At 37.0% G+C, this 14,284-nt stretch overlaps 5 protein-coding genes across 11 annotated transcripts; 2 read left to right on the top strand and 3 right to left on the bottom strand.

Annotated features, from left to right (window-relative positions):
* Window positions 1–578: 578 nt before the first annotated feature.
* Window positions 579–3,547, bottom strand: LOC115623211 (acyl-protein thioesterase 1). 3 transcript variants are annotated; one of them, XM_030517441.1, is made up of 6 exons: window positions 3,441–3,547; window positions 2,881–3,142; window positions 2,766–2,797; window positions 2,157–2,700; window positions 2,045–2,099; window positions 579–948 (listed from the first exon to the last, which is right to left on the bottom strand). In XM_030517441.1, exons 2-5 carry the CDS (start codon window positions 2,926–2,928, stop codon window positions 2,049–2,051), a joined length of 675 nt encoding a protein of 224 aa, XP_030373301.1. In that variant the 5' UTR covers window positions 2,929–3,142; window positions 3,441–3,547; the 3' UTR covers window positions 579–948; window positions 2,045–2,048. The 3 variants fall into 3 exon arrangements, with proteins under 3 accessions (XP_030373301.1, XP_030373300.1, XP_030373302.1); XM_030517440.1 differs by having other exon boundaries at window positions 2,045–2,062; XM_030517442.1 differs by lacking the exon at window positions 579–948 and adding an exon at window positions 1,184–1,293 and having other exon boundaries at window positions 2,045–2,062.
* Window positions 3,548–4,260: 713 nt separating this feature from the next.
* LOC115623209 lies at window positions 4,261–5,802 on the bottom strand. 2 transcript variants are annotated; one of them, XM_030517438.1, is made up of 3 exons: window positions 5,200–5,802; window positions 4,653–5,139; window positions 4,261–4,592 (listed from the first exon to the last, which is right to left on the bottom strand). In XM_030517438.1, the coding sequence occupies exons 1-2, from the start codon at window positions 5,702–5,704 to the stop codon at window positions 4,664–4,666; spliced, it is 981 nt and encodes a 326-aa protein (XP_030373298.1). In that variant the 5' UTR covers window positions 5,705–5,802; the 3' UTR covers window positions 4,261–4,592; window positions 4,653–4,663. The 2 variants fall into 2 exon arrangements, with proteins under 2 accessions (XP_030373298.1, XP_030373297.1); XM_030517437.1 differs by having other exon boundaries at window positions 4,653–5,801.
* Window positions 5,803–6,044: 242 nt separating this feature from the next.
* Window positions 6,045–7,412, bottom strand: LOC115623207 (PCI domain-containing protein 2 homolog). The gene has a single exon (XM_030517431.1). It carries the CDS (start codon window positions 7,299–7,301, stop codon window positions 6,114–6,116), a length of 1,188 nt encoding a protein of 395 aa, XP_030373291.1. The 5' UTR covers window positions 7,302–7,412; the 3' UTR covers window positions 6,045–6,113.
* Window positions 7,413–7,788: 376 nt separating this feature from the next.
* Window positions 7,789–9,372, top strand: LOC115623210 (aldo-keto reductase family 1 member B1). Its single transcript, XM_030517439.1, has 4 exons — window positions 7,789–8,002; window positions 8,250–8,392; window positions 8,445–9,140; window positions 9,194–9,372. Exons 1-4 carry the CDS (start codon window positions 7,934–7,936, stop codon window positions 9,243–9,245), a joined length of 960 nt encoding a protein of 319 aa, XP_030373299.1. The 5' UTR covers window positions 7,789–7,933; the 3' UTR covers window positions 9,246–9,372.
* Window positions 9,373–9,969: 597 nt separating this feature from the next.
* LOC115623208 (aldo-keto reductase family 1 member B1) lies at window positions 9,970–14,055 on the top strand. Of its 4 annotated transcripts, XM_030517433.1 has the most exons (7): window positions 9,970–10,025; window positions 10,082–10,166; window positions 12,126–12,268; window positions 12,328–12,811; window positions 12,870–13,078; window positions 13,542–13,697; window positions 13,891–14,055. In XM_030517433.1, the coding sequence occupies exons 1-6, from the start codon at window positions 9,985–9,987 to the stop codon at window positions 13,585–13,587; spliced, it is 1,008 nt and encodes a 335-aa protein (XP_030373293.1). In that variant the 5' UTR covers window positions 9,970–9,984; the 3' UTR covers window positions 13,588–13,697; window positions 13,891–14,055. The 4 variants fall into 4 exon arrangements, with proteins under 4 accessions (XP_030373293.1, XP_030373292.1, XP_030373295.1 ...); XM_030517432.1 differs by lacking the exon at window positions 13,542–13,697; XM_030517435.1 differs by lacking the exons at window positions 9,970–10,025; window positions 10,082–10,166 and adding an exon at window positions 10,597–10,755.
* The last annotated feature ends 229 nt before the right edge of the window (window positions 14,056–14,284 follow it).

Here is a 14,284-nt window from a genome sequence, read left to right as displayed (position 1 = left end):
GTAGAGTCGGTATCGCAGTAGCAGCATTTAAACTTGGCATGCATTGGGCTGGACTGAGGGAACTGAGCAACAATTTAGAGATAATGAGTCTGACTGCTTTTGTCCTTTCCACTCGGCTCTAAACACGCCTGTTGATTCAATTCATTTGAGATACTCATCGTACATTAATTGGCTTGTTAATATATGTACAATATTAAGGAAGAGTGTTTCGTGCTCTATTTTAATTTCAATTCAGTCAAATTTTAAGAAATTGTTGTTAATTCTCTTCTTGAATGGCGTTCCAAGAGTTTCATACAGCCTGCGCGTGCAGAGCTACCCTGCTTTGCGGTGTTGAAAAACGAATGACAATCAGCTGTGGCAAGCAGCTGGCTTGATACAACTTGCAAGATTGCGCGCGAATCATACCATTAATTACTTACCAGCACTATCATACGAACTCACTTTTCACGCAGCAAAAATTGTGCTAACAATTGATAAGCCAAATATAAACCCAAATGTAAATGTATATCTGTGACTGATACGCACAACTCGTTAACCTTCGGACAAACTGTAATCAAGCTACTGGTCTTCCAACATCCTTTTGTTAAGATAAGCAGGAATCGTCACGTCAACTTCAGCATTGAGACCGTATTAATTCCGTCGCAGTACTTTATTTAAAATTTAGTTCAACGATGGTGCTTCATTAGCATGTCACTTCACCACGTGAGGACATAAGTAACTAAATAGTAATCCTAAATCTACATACATATGTACAAAGTAGTCTCTACAATACAAATCTCTTGAGTGCCAACTTCTTTGCGATTTTGGATTTTCGCTTTCTGGCGTTTTTGTTTCTTGACTAGGATGAGGAGTTTGATTTGTGGAAGGAACTGGTACTACACTTCATAGCTACTATGATATCTGACAGCATTGCGCCTTTCTAGCCATGTTCTGACTCTCCCAATGCGTCTGTAAATATAAGTATAGATGAGAGGCGGTGAGTGATGTAGAGATCTAGTAAAGACGAGAATTATAAGATGTATGTATGCATATAAACATACATTTGTATGTAGGTACGATTACTCAAGAAAAGAAGTTATTAAATGCGGTGCAATTGTTGAGTGCATTTACATATGTATTTATGTAAGTGAATAACGATTGCAGTGCAGGAAATTTATTTTTGCAAAGATTACTGATAAACGGCTTAGGAGAGAAGAAAAATAATGATCGATTTATTTGTCAACATAAAAATATTTGTGCAAAATAATATTAATTTCAGATTTAGCAGCGGTTCTACAGATGATTAGACTGTTGCTGTATAAAATAGAGTAGAAAAAATTGATATTAAAAATAATAATTGCAAAAGAGTAATGTAGTGAATAATAAACATGAACTAAAACACTATTTAAAGTCACCCTTTTAGAGGTTATCAATTTAAAAAAGCATCCCTTCATAATGTTAAGGGCATCTCCATTGCACATCTTTTAACCAAACGTGATTCAATTAATTTTCACACAATATATACACACATATATGTATGTATGTACATATTACAAAAATATCCTTTTTCCCCACCTTGAATTGTACTGCAGCGGACCAATGCAAACCGATTAGAAGTGCTTTTTTGGTGGATTATACGTACATACAACTTTATTGGTAAGTATTTATGTAATTATTGTGATTCAATAAAATTCAAATTTTAAATAAAATATAAAGTAACTGCTGACAAATACCAAAGGGAATTTTGCAGAAAGAGCTTGATTTAACACAAATAATTTCACAGAATCTCATAAAATTTATTGCTTTTGAGTTTGAATATGGTTTTTGAGTTTTTAAATAGGTTACGTTGTTTACTGCATTATTATTGTACGATTTCAAAAGTTTTCTATGTGCCTTACTGCGTTTCAATGCTTGAATTAATCGTCATTAGTTTCTTGATTTGCGTGTATTGTCTCGCATGTTGCACCTTAATTCGATTTTTCGACCATCTTACAGATAAGTTCGAAAGGAATGTACGGGGTGCGCACGCGAGCTTTTAATTAAAGTGTTATGCAAATTAATTTACCCATTTACTGATTATGTCCTGAAATGGAAAAGAGCAAACACAATGTGAGAAAGTTCTTTAGAGTTGAAATTGTCAATTATATTCAAAAAGAATAGCGCTGCAGCGCACTCACCTTAACATCGTCCATTTCATCATCAGATGACGAGTGCGATAGTCCATTATAGGTCTTGAATGTGACATTCTTCATGAACGATTTTAGTAGACTTGCGCTCAGCTGACCGAACTTGTATGGCACCACAGGGTCATAATCGCCGTGAGCTTGGAAAATGGGCACATCATCGCTATTGATCTTGGCACCCGGGAATTGCTTGTGCAATGGTAACCAGCACGAGAGCGCTACCACGCCAGCCAACGGTTGATCAAAGGTAAGGGCAGAATACAGCGCCAGAGCACCGCCTTGCGAAAAGCCACCAAGCACAATTCGATTAGCCGGTATGCCAGCGCCCACTTCTTTTTGTATCATGCCGTGTATGTTGTCGCGCGCCGCTCGTATTCCTGGTTCATCCTCGGGACCCGAAATGTCCAGCGTCTTCAAGTCAAACCAAGAGGGCATACGAAAACCCGCGTTTAAGGAAACAGGCTGTGTAGGTGCTGTGGGACAGATGATTTTCATGAAAGGGGGACGTATGGCAGCCAATGCACTGCTCCAGCCGTGCCTACAAAAAAATAAAAAACGCAGTGCTAAATAGATAACCAACTACATATTAAATATGTATTTTACCCTGTGTCACCCAGGCCGTGCATGAATATCAACTGCAAAGTAAATTCAATATATGTACATACATAAGTACCAAAAGAACAATTGTAAAGTTTTTCAGTTGCATTGTTTTACTTACAGTAGCGGTGTGCTTGGCCGTAGCCTCGATAATAACCGGTGCCGACATGGTGTGGAACGCCGATAGCCTCTTCGGACTTCCTACTTATCCAAATCTTTTTCTATGCAGAGGTATATCATGCACTAACGTTATTATTGAAGGCAGATGGAATCTCTTCCTGGCTTGACGTATGTCTTGTTCTTGTTGGCGTAAGTAAAGCAGCGAGTGTGCTTTCAGGTACAGGTACAAATAGATGCTACCGCGTGCTGAGCAAAGATGTGATCTGTAAATTAATGCTGATTATTCTTGTGTAGCGCTTCTGCTGCACTTAGTCCCTTAATGCAAGCTGCGCAAATGCGTATCAGTTGTTGTTATGTCACTTTAAACGCTAAACAGCATTAGTAATATGTATTGATTTTGCAAAAACAACAACACGACTCTGCAAATTTAACGTCGCCGGCCTGAGATTGGTGGCAGTCTGCAATTTTTAATGTTTTCTCTCCACTATTTTTTTTTCAACATTTGTGTTTCAACATATTTTAATTACAATTTAAGCCATTAATAAGTAAAGAAAAGCTTACTCGAACAACAAGCCAACGTCCAGATAGCAAACGTCTTTGATTTTTTTGTACTAGCTTTACATATGTACGTTGCACAAAAAAAAGGTTGGCATGACTGGTCACCGATAGATAAGTGGCAGACCACGGCTCATCGAAAATCTTTCATCGCAGTGGGGATGGGAGCGTGCCAATTAATTTTCATATTTTGAAAAGCGATGACGCTGACACTATGAAAATTTTTATGTATTTATATTCATTTTTATGTGTATGTTTGTAGTACCTATCAAAAACAAAGAAGATAGACCGCATGTTATAAGTACTTTTATGATTAGCATGAAGAGACGCTTCCAAATCGCAATTCTCCGCTGTCTGTTTCAATCGGTACTCTTCCGACAGTTTTAAATTTTTCGCGTTTAAGCCGAGGACAGATAAGGGTATATAAATATTATACCCCAGATTGTGTATTTGGAATTTTGCCGTCATATCTTAATAAATGAATAAATAAGGAAAGTTGTTTTTGTAATCCACAGGCTACATAACTATGTTCATGTGAATTTATTATTTTGTACATCGTCCGAAAAGATTGTGCGTCCAGTCGGCAAATATAGAGATATGGGACAACGATTCCTCCTTAACCTATGTATTTCGTTCTGGTTTTAGTAGACTTGGTTCGAGTCCGTATATTTTTATGTAGATATACATATAATACCGACAAAATGTGAAAAGAACTTTAACAAGAACGTAATTTTTCTGAAATAAATTTGAATTTTTACAGGTTTTACTAAACGATTCCATAATACCCTTCCATATTTTGAGTAAAGTGTAAAAAAATGCTGGTGTACAAGGTGAATTGCTTACAACTCTAAGATTCCAATCTTGTTTTGTACTTGTTGAATCACATTATTGAACTAATGTCATAAAGATTTTCCGAAGGACATAAATATATATTTTTCTATAAAGGAGCTTAACTCAAAGTTGTACGACTTCAGTAGTAATTTATATTACAATATCGTACAATCGGTGGTTAAAGTTCCACAAAAGATGTGTTGTAGGGTATGTATAAGGCCACGTATCACACCATCGAAACATGGGAAGGAGAAAGTGCCTTAGCTCGCTGTCCTCTAAAAATCCAGGAGCTCTTGAATATACTGTTTACAGTATGCGTTTGAATATCTAAAGATATGTAGATATGTTAGTAAAGGCCATTAATGAAATACGTGAATTATGACATACAATGTTGGTGATTAATCTGATAAATCAATGACAGTGTTACTGTTTATCAAAATGACGCTGGGTTCTTCGTCCTTATCAAATTCATTATTTTGAATGGGCGCATCAGTTTCAGTTTCAGGTAGGATTGGGTCGTCTTGAACTTCCTCCTCAATTACTGGAATGGCGCCGAAGCGAAACCACAGCTTGTTTTCTTTGGCGGCTATCTGCTTCATAGTCCGGTTATTGACGCAAATGGTTAAGTGACAGTCGTTTCCTTCATTTCTTTGTGACAATACCTTCCAAGTGTCTGTGCACAACATATTTTGGTTGCGAATCAAGCTGAGGAGAAATTCCTCAGACTTATTAGCACTATTTGGCAAGTACAAGGAAATGTTGTGCATTGAGGGAAACTCATCGCCAAGTTGCCCTTCTATAGGTTTTCCTTTCCAAGTAGATAGCTTCGGAATCTCTCTCATCAGCCAATTAGCTGGCATCTCTCCATGACAATCTACAACCAAGTATCCTGACTGAAATTTAATGCCGTCAAGGCGCAATGCGACGTCCGAACCTTTAGCGATCTGCATCAAAATGGCCTCTTCCAAATTCGGGAGATCTTCGGGTGCGAGAACTTCTTTTGGGTACCCAACTGGGATAACTACTACTTTTACATTTTTTTCTGGATTCGGTACCCTATTTTCGACCGATCTCTTGGGTTCGCAAGAACGTGCCTTTTTAGGAGAGATCTCCAACGGACTTTTCGATCGCTTTCGAGCAGTCCCTAAAGTTCCCTTATTAATATCGTTGGCACCTTGACGATGCTCCAGCGCTTTCATTCGGGCTATGGCTGGTGCGAACCCTTGCTTTAGATAGCGTATGTACCATTTCGTGCACGAACCATTTAATCCTTTTCTGTTGGGGTCATCTCGTCCGCCAGGCTGCCCCAAAAGCGGCTCAACAACACGGCTCCGGCGTCGAGGGAACCTACTGGATCCATTGGTTTCCAAATGTTGCGGAGCTCGGTCACTTTGTAGTTCAACGAAGTTCGATGAAATCCGGGAGGAATTAGTATCCATTATTCGATTTTTTTTTTAAATTTTGTTCACCTAAACGAGTGACTGATGTGAGCAACCGTTTAATCGAAAATTATTCTCGGAAAAGTTGTTCACATATGTTGAACCAAATTTCAACTGATTTCAGCTGCTAATAATGAAAGACATTTAAATAAAAGGTTTCTTTCTGTCAGAACCACTACAAAAATATAAAAACAAATGTTTCCTCTAGCTTGTGATGTTGCCATATCCTGGGGTTTAACAATGCCTGATGTTGCCACTGTTTTTTATCTTGTTTTTCAGATTCATTTGACTGCGTAGTGCATAAATTTAAAAAAAAAAAATAAATAGATATTGAAAAATGTTGTAGCAATTGTTCTTAGATGTATTTGTGTTTAAAACATTACATTACAACTCATGAAGTTGTAAAACATTATGTCGCTATTAGTGGAGGAAATGGATTTTGCTTGGACACAACCAATTTGTTGTGTGCATGAGATATGTACCCCTTGATTTTTCCCTCATAAATTAAGTTGGCAATAATGCAATGCGTCTCATCCAAAGAAGCGTCCGTTACACCCACAAACTGCAACGCCGACATGAAATCGCCCATATCCAGCTGATGCGTTTGTCTGATAGCAAACACTTTCTTAAATAGATTGCGGTAGACGATGAATTTTAGCTTCTCTACCAGCAAATATATGCCGCTGCGTATGAGCACGATTTCGTGGTGGTGCACAATTTCATCGAACTTGTTTACATTGCCAGCCTTTAGAGCAAGTGCCAGATCATGGAAGAGCAGCAGATCGTAACGCTCCAGTAGTGATTTGCGTGGCAGGTAGCCAAGAAGCATCTTAACCGGTACCAAGTATATTAGAATCAGTCGCTTGTTACTGGTAAAACGCTCAGGGCAATGAGCAAATGCGTATGAGAGATCTTCTACGGCCATGCTATAGTTTGAGTCGAACATGGCGCGTCTGCCCACAAAGTATTTATATGTGATTTGTTCGGGTAGCGGAAAGCTTTCCTTAAACGAACTATTCTCAATGGCACGAATGAGCGGCTTGCAAAGGTGTAGCTTGTTTATGCGAAAGTACACTTTAAATAGCTGATTAACCAAGTTCATCATACCCAAGCGTTTCGTGTCCTGTTCCGCTGCACGGCCATCTGCAGCACACACTCGAAAACACCCCATCATGCAGTCCGCGGCCTTCTCCAGAATGTTGCCCGGCGTAAAACCGCGACAGTGCTTCTCGCACGCTTGCGCCAAGTAGCGTAGATCTAGGCACACCCGGTACATGAGCGGTAGTGGCCAGTTCTCGTCCTTCAACTGCTGCAGCAGTTTGACTACAGACGAGCAGCTAGTTGCCTGCTGGTTGTAGGCTTCCATATAATTCGGCGGCTTCTGTGCCAGGTAGTATAGCACTTTGAGATGTGCGGTAACAATTTCATCCAGAGGCGGCTTTAGCGAATTCCGCAGTTTCTCGGGCTGTGCAATATACAAATTGTGATTCTGAACGTGCACATCGCGGAGGGAAAGAAACTTGCCCAATGTGTCTCCATCACACGCTTCAGCTGCACGCGATATGCTGGAAAGGTAATTGTTTACTGTGCCAAACATTTTCAGGTTACTTTGTACAACGGTACGACAACGTTGTTCCGAAATTTACAAATCCAGCTATATTCGGAGTGTTAATATTGCAGATAATAGTTTTAGTTGCAATTCACTGATGATAAATAGAATTGCTTTAAAGTCCGGGATAATTGATAATTTATTCCTACATGGAATTTATATCGATATCGATAATAGCAGTCATCGATGAATTCAGTTCATTCAATTCGTTTGTATATATTTGTGTCGGTATAACCAACGGACGGATGGTAGCTTGTAGTTTAGTTTATGATTTCGATCGTAAAAGCTATGGAAGATTTGTCAAATATGTAACGCAATAGCAGAGGAGCAGTGTTGTAGCTAAAACTATTCCGGCCTAGCAAATGTTGGTTCAAGGCATCAAATTTTCTAAATATAACTAAATAAAAATAACAAAAGCTGTCACTACAAAATTCATTTCATAACAAAATTTTTAAACTTGTTAAATTAATTTTTTTTTTTTTTTGGTATATAGTAAACTGAAATTAAAAAAAAAAACTGAAGCTCTACTATATTCTTTCAGTATTATTGCCAATTTTTGTTGGGCAAGCTAAAGCTCGCAAAGGAATTCTTTTAAAAGTTTGTAGGAGACTCACACAGATATGTCGACACCAAATTTTTTGTTGAGCAATGGCAAAAATATGCCCATGGTTGGATTGGGTACATGGCGGGTGAGTTATTAAAACTCCTAATTAGAGTCCAATATGATAAACAGAATTTTTGGTTCACTGAAACTACAAATTTGAACAAGTATAGATGCATGTACGTGTATGTAGGGGTATAGAAATAGTTTTCGTGGTCAATGTCGGCAATGCTGGCATAATATTGTCGCTAAGAAAGCGTTGCCTTTTGAGCTTTGAAAGCTTTTTAGGCGTTCTAGGCACAGCTAAACGGAAGTGCATTCCTTTTTTTTTGCAGAGCCCGCCACAAGCTATAACTCAGGCTGTCAAGGATGCCATTGATATAGGATATCGCCATTTTGATTGCGCCCATATCTATGGAAATGAGGCGCAAGTTGGCTCTGCGATTGCTGAGAAAATTAAAGAGGGTGCAGTAACACGGTAAGTACATCATCTGCCCATTTAGTTTTGGCTGATAACTTTCCTGTACTAGTGACAAACTGTTTATAACGAGCAAACTATGGAACACTTACCACAAACCTGAAATGGTGCGCCCTGCTTGTGAGACTAGCATGCGCAATCTTGGTGTTGATTATCTTGATCTGTATCTTATGCATTGGCCGATGGCATATAAATCTGGAGATAATCTGTATCCAACCTGTCCGGATACCGGAAAGGCTGTGTTTGATTCTATTGACTTTCTCGACACATGGCGTGCTATGGAGAATCTTGTGGACAGCGGTCTTTGCCATGCAATCGGCGTTTCAAACTTTAACGAACATCAAATTAATCGCCTTTTAAGTGAAGCCAAACTTAAGCCGGTCGTTCTTCAGATCGAATGTCATCCCTATCTGCGCCAAAAATCCCTTATCACACTCTGCTATGACAATGCAATTGCTGTGACGGCCTACAGCTCCCTAGGGTCTGCTCACACTCCCTACGAGAAGCCCGGTGCCTACCCGCTTTTGGAGCACCCTGTAATTCAAGAAATCGCCGCCAAGTATGAGCGCGAACCAGCTCAGATTTTATTGCGCTATCAGACACAGTCGGGCATAATTGTGATTCCCCGCTCCATAACCAAGCAGCACATGTACGAAAATTTTAACATTTGGGACTTTGGGCTAGCAATTGATGACTTAAAAGCCATTGATGATTTGGACTGCAATGGTCGTTTCATGACTATGAAAGCGTAAGTACATCTAAAACTGGTAGCTCGAGTAAATTAATCTATTTTTATTGCAGGGCATATGGACATCCATACCATCCATTTGAAAGCACATCTCCACACTCATAGAAATAAGCTCACCTATTTTGAACATTTTAGAAATGCATAAAGTTGTACATATTTTTGTTTTTGGACACTTGGTAATATCAATAGGTGCATGTATTTTACAATAAATGTTAATAGTTTAGGTAACAAATACTCTGTTTACTATTCTCAATTGATTAATTAGCTCGGAAAATGTATACATACTATAGAAACATAAAAGAAGGCTTTACGGCAAGAATTCAAATCGCTCTGTGAAATGTGTTTAATAATACATTTTTATTTTGGTAATAAATGTAATTACCAAACAACGATGGATGAGTATTAGCATTGATATAATACGAACTTATTGTAAATTGGTACCAGAATAACAACAGATTGCTGATAGTAATGTTGCTTTTCAGCACCAAAGGGGACTTGGTTTTGTACATCCATTAACTAAAATAATCAATTTTAGTGTTAATTCAGTTATCTAAGCTAAACTTTTCAAAAGCTTTCTTTGTTTAAGAAGAACAAGGGTATTAAGAAACAAAAATGTTCTTTTTTATATTTTTCTATATTTTCATAATGCTTTTCTTCATATAAAAACTGTATGGGCCTAAAACTGTAAAATTCTTTTCAAAAACAAAGCAACATTAGAGTTTTACGACTTCATCCAAAAACAGTTGAGAAATGATTTCATATTATATTGAGCTACAGACTGATCACAATGAATCCTTTAATTCAATCACCTTCTGTTCGTGGAGTTATCCGCTCCACTCTTAAAATGGCAATACGTACGTGCTGCAAAACGGAACGTTATATGTGGTAAGTAATTAGGAACCAAAACAGAGCTCAAAATGTACACCACTACATAATTGTAGGTGCCAAAAAGAGCTTGCTTCTCCCCCAAAAGCTATTCTGGCAGATGGTAAAGAAATGCCTTTGATTGGCCTGGGCACTTGGTTGGTAAGTAAAACCCGTCGATTATTGACGTATGTACATACTTTGAAAAATCTTAATTTGTAATAGTAAGTAGTCAGTTGAAAGCTATATTTTAGGCAAAAGTTTTAGTCAAATAGACATTTACGTTATGAAACAATTCCCTTATACTCGTGCCGTTAAGATACAGTTATGTGTTTACCGTGCATTAAAGAGCATACGAATTTCTCTTATCGAGTGTCTACAACTACAACGTATTGAAAAGGGTTTTATTTTCAAACCTCAATATGCAAGGTAATTTTCAAAACCAACCGCCCATTGATCGCACAGCTGTTTATTCGGCACAGTTCATATAAAAGCTCTACAGCAGCGCTTCGCGAAGCTTTTTTAATGACATACGTATAAAAGCAAGTAACAGCTGTGGGAAATCGCTCAGTTTTTGTAATAGTGTTCTATCGCGCAGTGTTCTTGCAAAAACTAATAAATTATTGTTTAATATTTGTAATTCTTGTGAAGTAATCAAGAACAGAAATTGAGAAAAATGGCCCCAAATGTCCCATCTGTGAAGCTTAACAGCGGCCATGAAATGCCCATTATTGGTCTTGGAACCTGGGGTGTAAGTACTTACACATGCATTTACATCATAGAAAGAAAATATGCAATTGCAGAACGCAATTTCACAATAGACAGAGTTGTGATTTCACATCCGCACCTACAAATACATATGTATGTACATACATACTACACACATTCCAATAAAATTTCCGCTGCCCACGACTTCTATGCCACCCGAACAGCAACAACTTGTTTAGAACACAGACCGCTGGTATTTAGCCGGCGCGTCAAATTTACCGGCTTTGTGTTTTCGCTGAACGGAGCCTAATCGCAAAACATACTCGTTCATATGTACATATTTACAATACAGAAAATAATTGATATATTCACATACATAAGTTTCTAAACATGCTCATATTTACACCTACCTATGTATGTTTATATGTATACATACATATTTATATTTGTATGTATAAATAGGCCCACGTTTTAATAGGTTCTATTCTTCTTCTGGACTCTTAATGATTTATTTGTTTAAAAAGAATATAATAAAAAAGTCTAAAGTAATTATGACTACATGGGTATGTGGGTTATTTGAATGTTGCCTTACTAGAACCAGAGAATGCGAATGTATATTCTCTGGATCTTCTATATGTTTCAAGGTGACCCTTTTAATGGTTGTGAAATTGGAGTGGAAAATTTTCAACACTTCATGGTATCAATCAACAATGTGAGTACGTACATATGTATAAGTATGTACTAAGATATGTACCGAAGTGAAATTGTTAAATCTTATCTGAGTTCTAAAAAGTATTATATACAAGTGGGACTTATACAGAAATGTGAAAAATTCGCTTACATGTGTATGTATGTAAAGTAAATATATAAATAGTTTACTAATTATTTGTGACTACTTATGTATGTATGTATAAAAAGGCATATTCATAAATTTAATGTAGATCACATTGATACACAAGAAAGGCAATTAATATTATAATCTCAATTTTAAAATAATGTTAAGTCATCATTTGAGATTGTTAAATTAGAGCCTTTTGCCCTTAGTTTGACCCACGATCACTATTTAATGTCCGATATAGACTCGTTGATTTATTACGTGTAATGGATTTCAGTTTAGAAAAACTATAATACTCTTTGAAATTGAAAGTAGGTTGTATTTTCAAGGCAGATTAATGCAACAATCTTTGAAATTCGCAACCGAATACTTTATTCTAATGTAAAATCTTATTTTTATATTTTATTTTTCGTGTAATGGGTTCTAACGCTACGCACAAATATGGGCGTGGCTGCTTTTTATAAGTGTATATATATTCTCTAAATACTTTGCACAGATACGCGAATCAATTATCGGCAATTTTCGAAAATCGTGGCCTCATCACACCAAAGATGACTGAATTTTTTTGTTTTTTCTAGAGCCCTAAAGGTCAAGTCGTCGAAGCTGTGAAAATCGCCATTGATGCTGGATATCGCCACATTGACTGTGCACATGTCTATCAAAATGAGGATGAGGTCGGTCAGGGCATCGAGGCCAAAATCAAGGAAGGAATTGTCAAGCGGTAAATAGCGATTCAAGCAACTTATTTTCATATTTCACAGAAATAGATATTTTTCGCAGCGAGGATCTTTTTATTACAAGCAAGTTGTGGAATACTTTCCACCGTCCGGACTTGGTAAAGACTGCTTGTGAAAATACGCTAGATGCCCTGAAGCTGAAGTATCTCGATCTATACTTGATTCACTGGCCTATGGCTTACAAAGAGGGGTGTGACTTGTTTCCCGCCGATAAAGATGGCAAGACACTATTTTCCCCAGTAGATTACGTTGAGACTTGGCGCGAAATGGAAAAATTAGTGGAGGCTGGACTTGTTAAGTCTATTGGTATTTCCAACTTCAACAAAAAGCAGGTGGAACGTATTTTGGAGGTAGCCAAGATTCCCCCAGCTACTAACCAAATTGAATGCCATCCATATTTGACACAAAAGAAGCTTGCTGATTTTTGTAAATCGAAGGATATTGCCATTACGGCCTACAGCCCATTGGGTTCTCCCAATCGTCCATGGGCTAAAAAAGATGACCCCGTTATTCTTGAGGAAGCCAAGGTATCAATATCCTTTTTAGTGTGCTCTATCCTGTGAGTCTAAACCCAAATATTTTCAGATAAAAGAGATAGCAGATAAGAAGAAGAAAACACCGGGACAAATCCTTATCCGTTATCAAATTCAACGCAACAATATTGTTATACCAAAGTCTGTGACTAAGGAACGCATAGAATCGAACTTCAAAGTTTTTGATTTTGAGTTGACACCCGATGAAGTTAAAGCTATTGAGAGTTTTGAGCGCAATGGACGTCTGGTGCCTCTACTCAAGTATGTATTAAATGTACACACATACAAACGTACATACACTCATTTCGTTTTATTAATCATTTGAGAAAACGGGTCACATATACATTTTTTTATAAATGACTATTTACAATTTGAGGCTGGAGTACTAGAACACAATTTTACGACAAATTGAAAATTATACATATTAAAATATTTTTGCATAATTTTAGAGGTAGGCTGAACATATTTCGATATACCATGAGAAAGCCTAAACTAAAAATAATCTTAAAGATTTCATTTTAATCTACTCGGCTAAGAGTAGAAATGAAATGATTCGTTTTAATGTTTATTGATCAAATCTCGTGAGCACCTGCTGTTCAAAATCTAAAAGAGCAAAACTTTTTTTACACACCTTTTACATTGAATGGACACATACATAAATACATACATATACTCGTATATGTGAATAATTTGTGTCACGTATATTTTTGCATTATTTAAATAGGGAGGCTGGCGGTCATAAGTATTATCCGTTCCATGATGAGTTCTAAATCGTTAAAAAGCTTATTTATAAATACAAACTCAAAACAGTTGTTGGGACCAAGCAATACGTATATTAAGTGTAATAACTCAAGAATCAAAATGCGGAAAACCACATGTGGTAAACAAAAGAAACCTTGTTTGACATTTCGCTTGTTGAATTTTGGAAATCCTAGTATTTGTGAATGCTTTCAAATTTTTATTTTAATATTGCATTAACCCACCGATAAATGTAATTTATTTAGTAATTAAAACTACCATGTTTTTAAATTTAAGCATTATTCTGAAACTTATATAACCGAACTTTTTTACAGTGTTTATGGTCACCCCCACCATCCATTCGAAAACGATGAATACTAAGGACATGCGTTATCATCGGTGTGATTCCTTAAATCAGATTTAATATTTCTAATTAAAATTAAAATATGTAGAAAGCTTGCAAATAATAAATAAATATAAAAATATATCCAAAGCAAGAACTACATTTTTGGCAAATATCTTCAATCTACAATGAACCCGTTAGCAGAAGTTTGTTTGAATTCTTCTTTCAATACTTAATTCGCAGCTGTTGGGACACATACGACCACCGTATAACATAAATATTTGGTAGCTGCAGAAAATTCTCTAATGAAGCTCTTGTGCTAAATTCGAGTCTTACGTAAAGTCAGAGTAAACTTACCAATTGTTTTATGTAGACTTTAAGTAAAT

Source organism: Scaptodrosophila lebanonensis, unplaced genomic scaffold (assembly GCF_003285725.1).
Source record: "Scaptodrosophila lebanonensis strain 11010-0011.00,11010-0021.00 unplaced genomic scaffold, SlebRS2 tig00000043-arrow-pilon, whole genome shotgun sequence".
NCBI lineage: Eukaryota > Metazoa > Arthropoda > Insecta > Diptera > Drosophilidae > Scaptodrosophila > Scaptodrosophila lebanonensis.
Note: the sequence above shows the minus strand (reverse complement) of the source record. Positions and strands in the feature narration are given on the sequence as shown.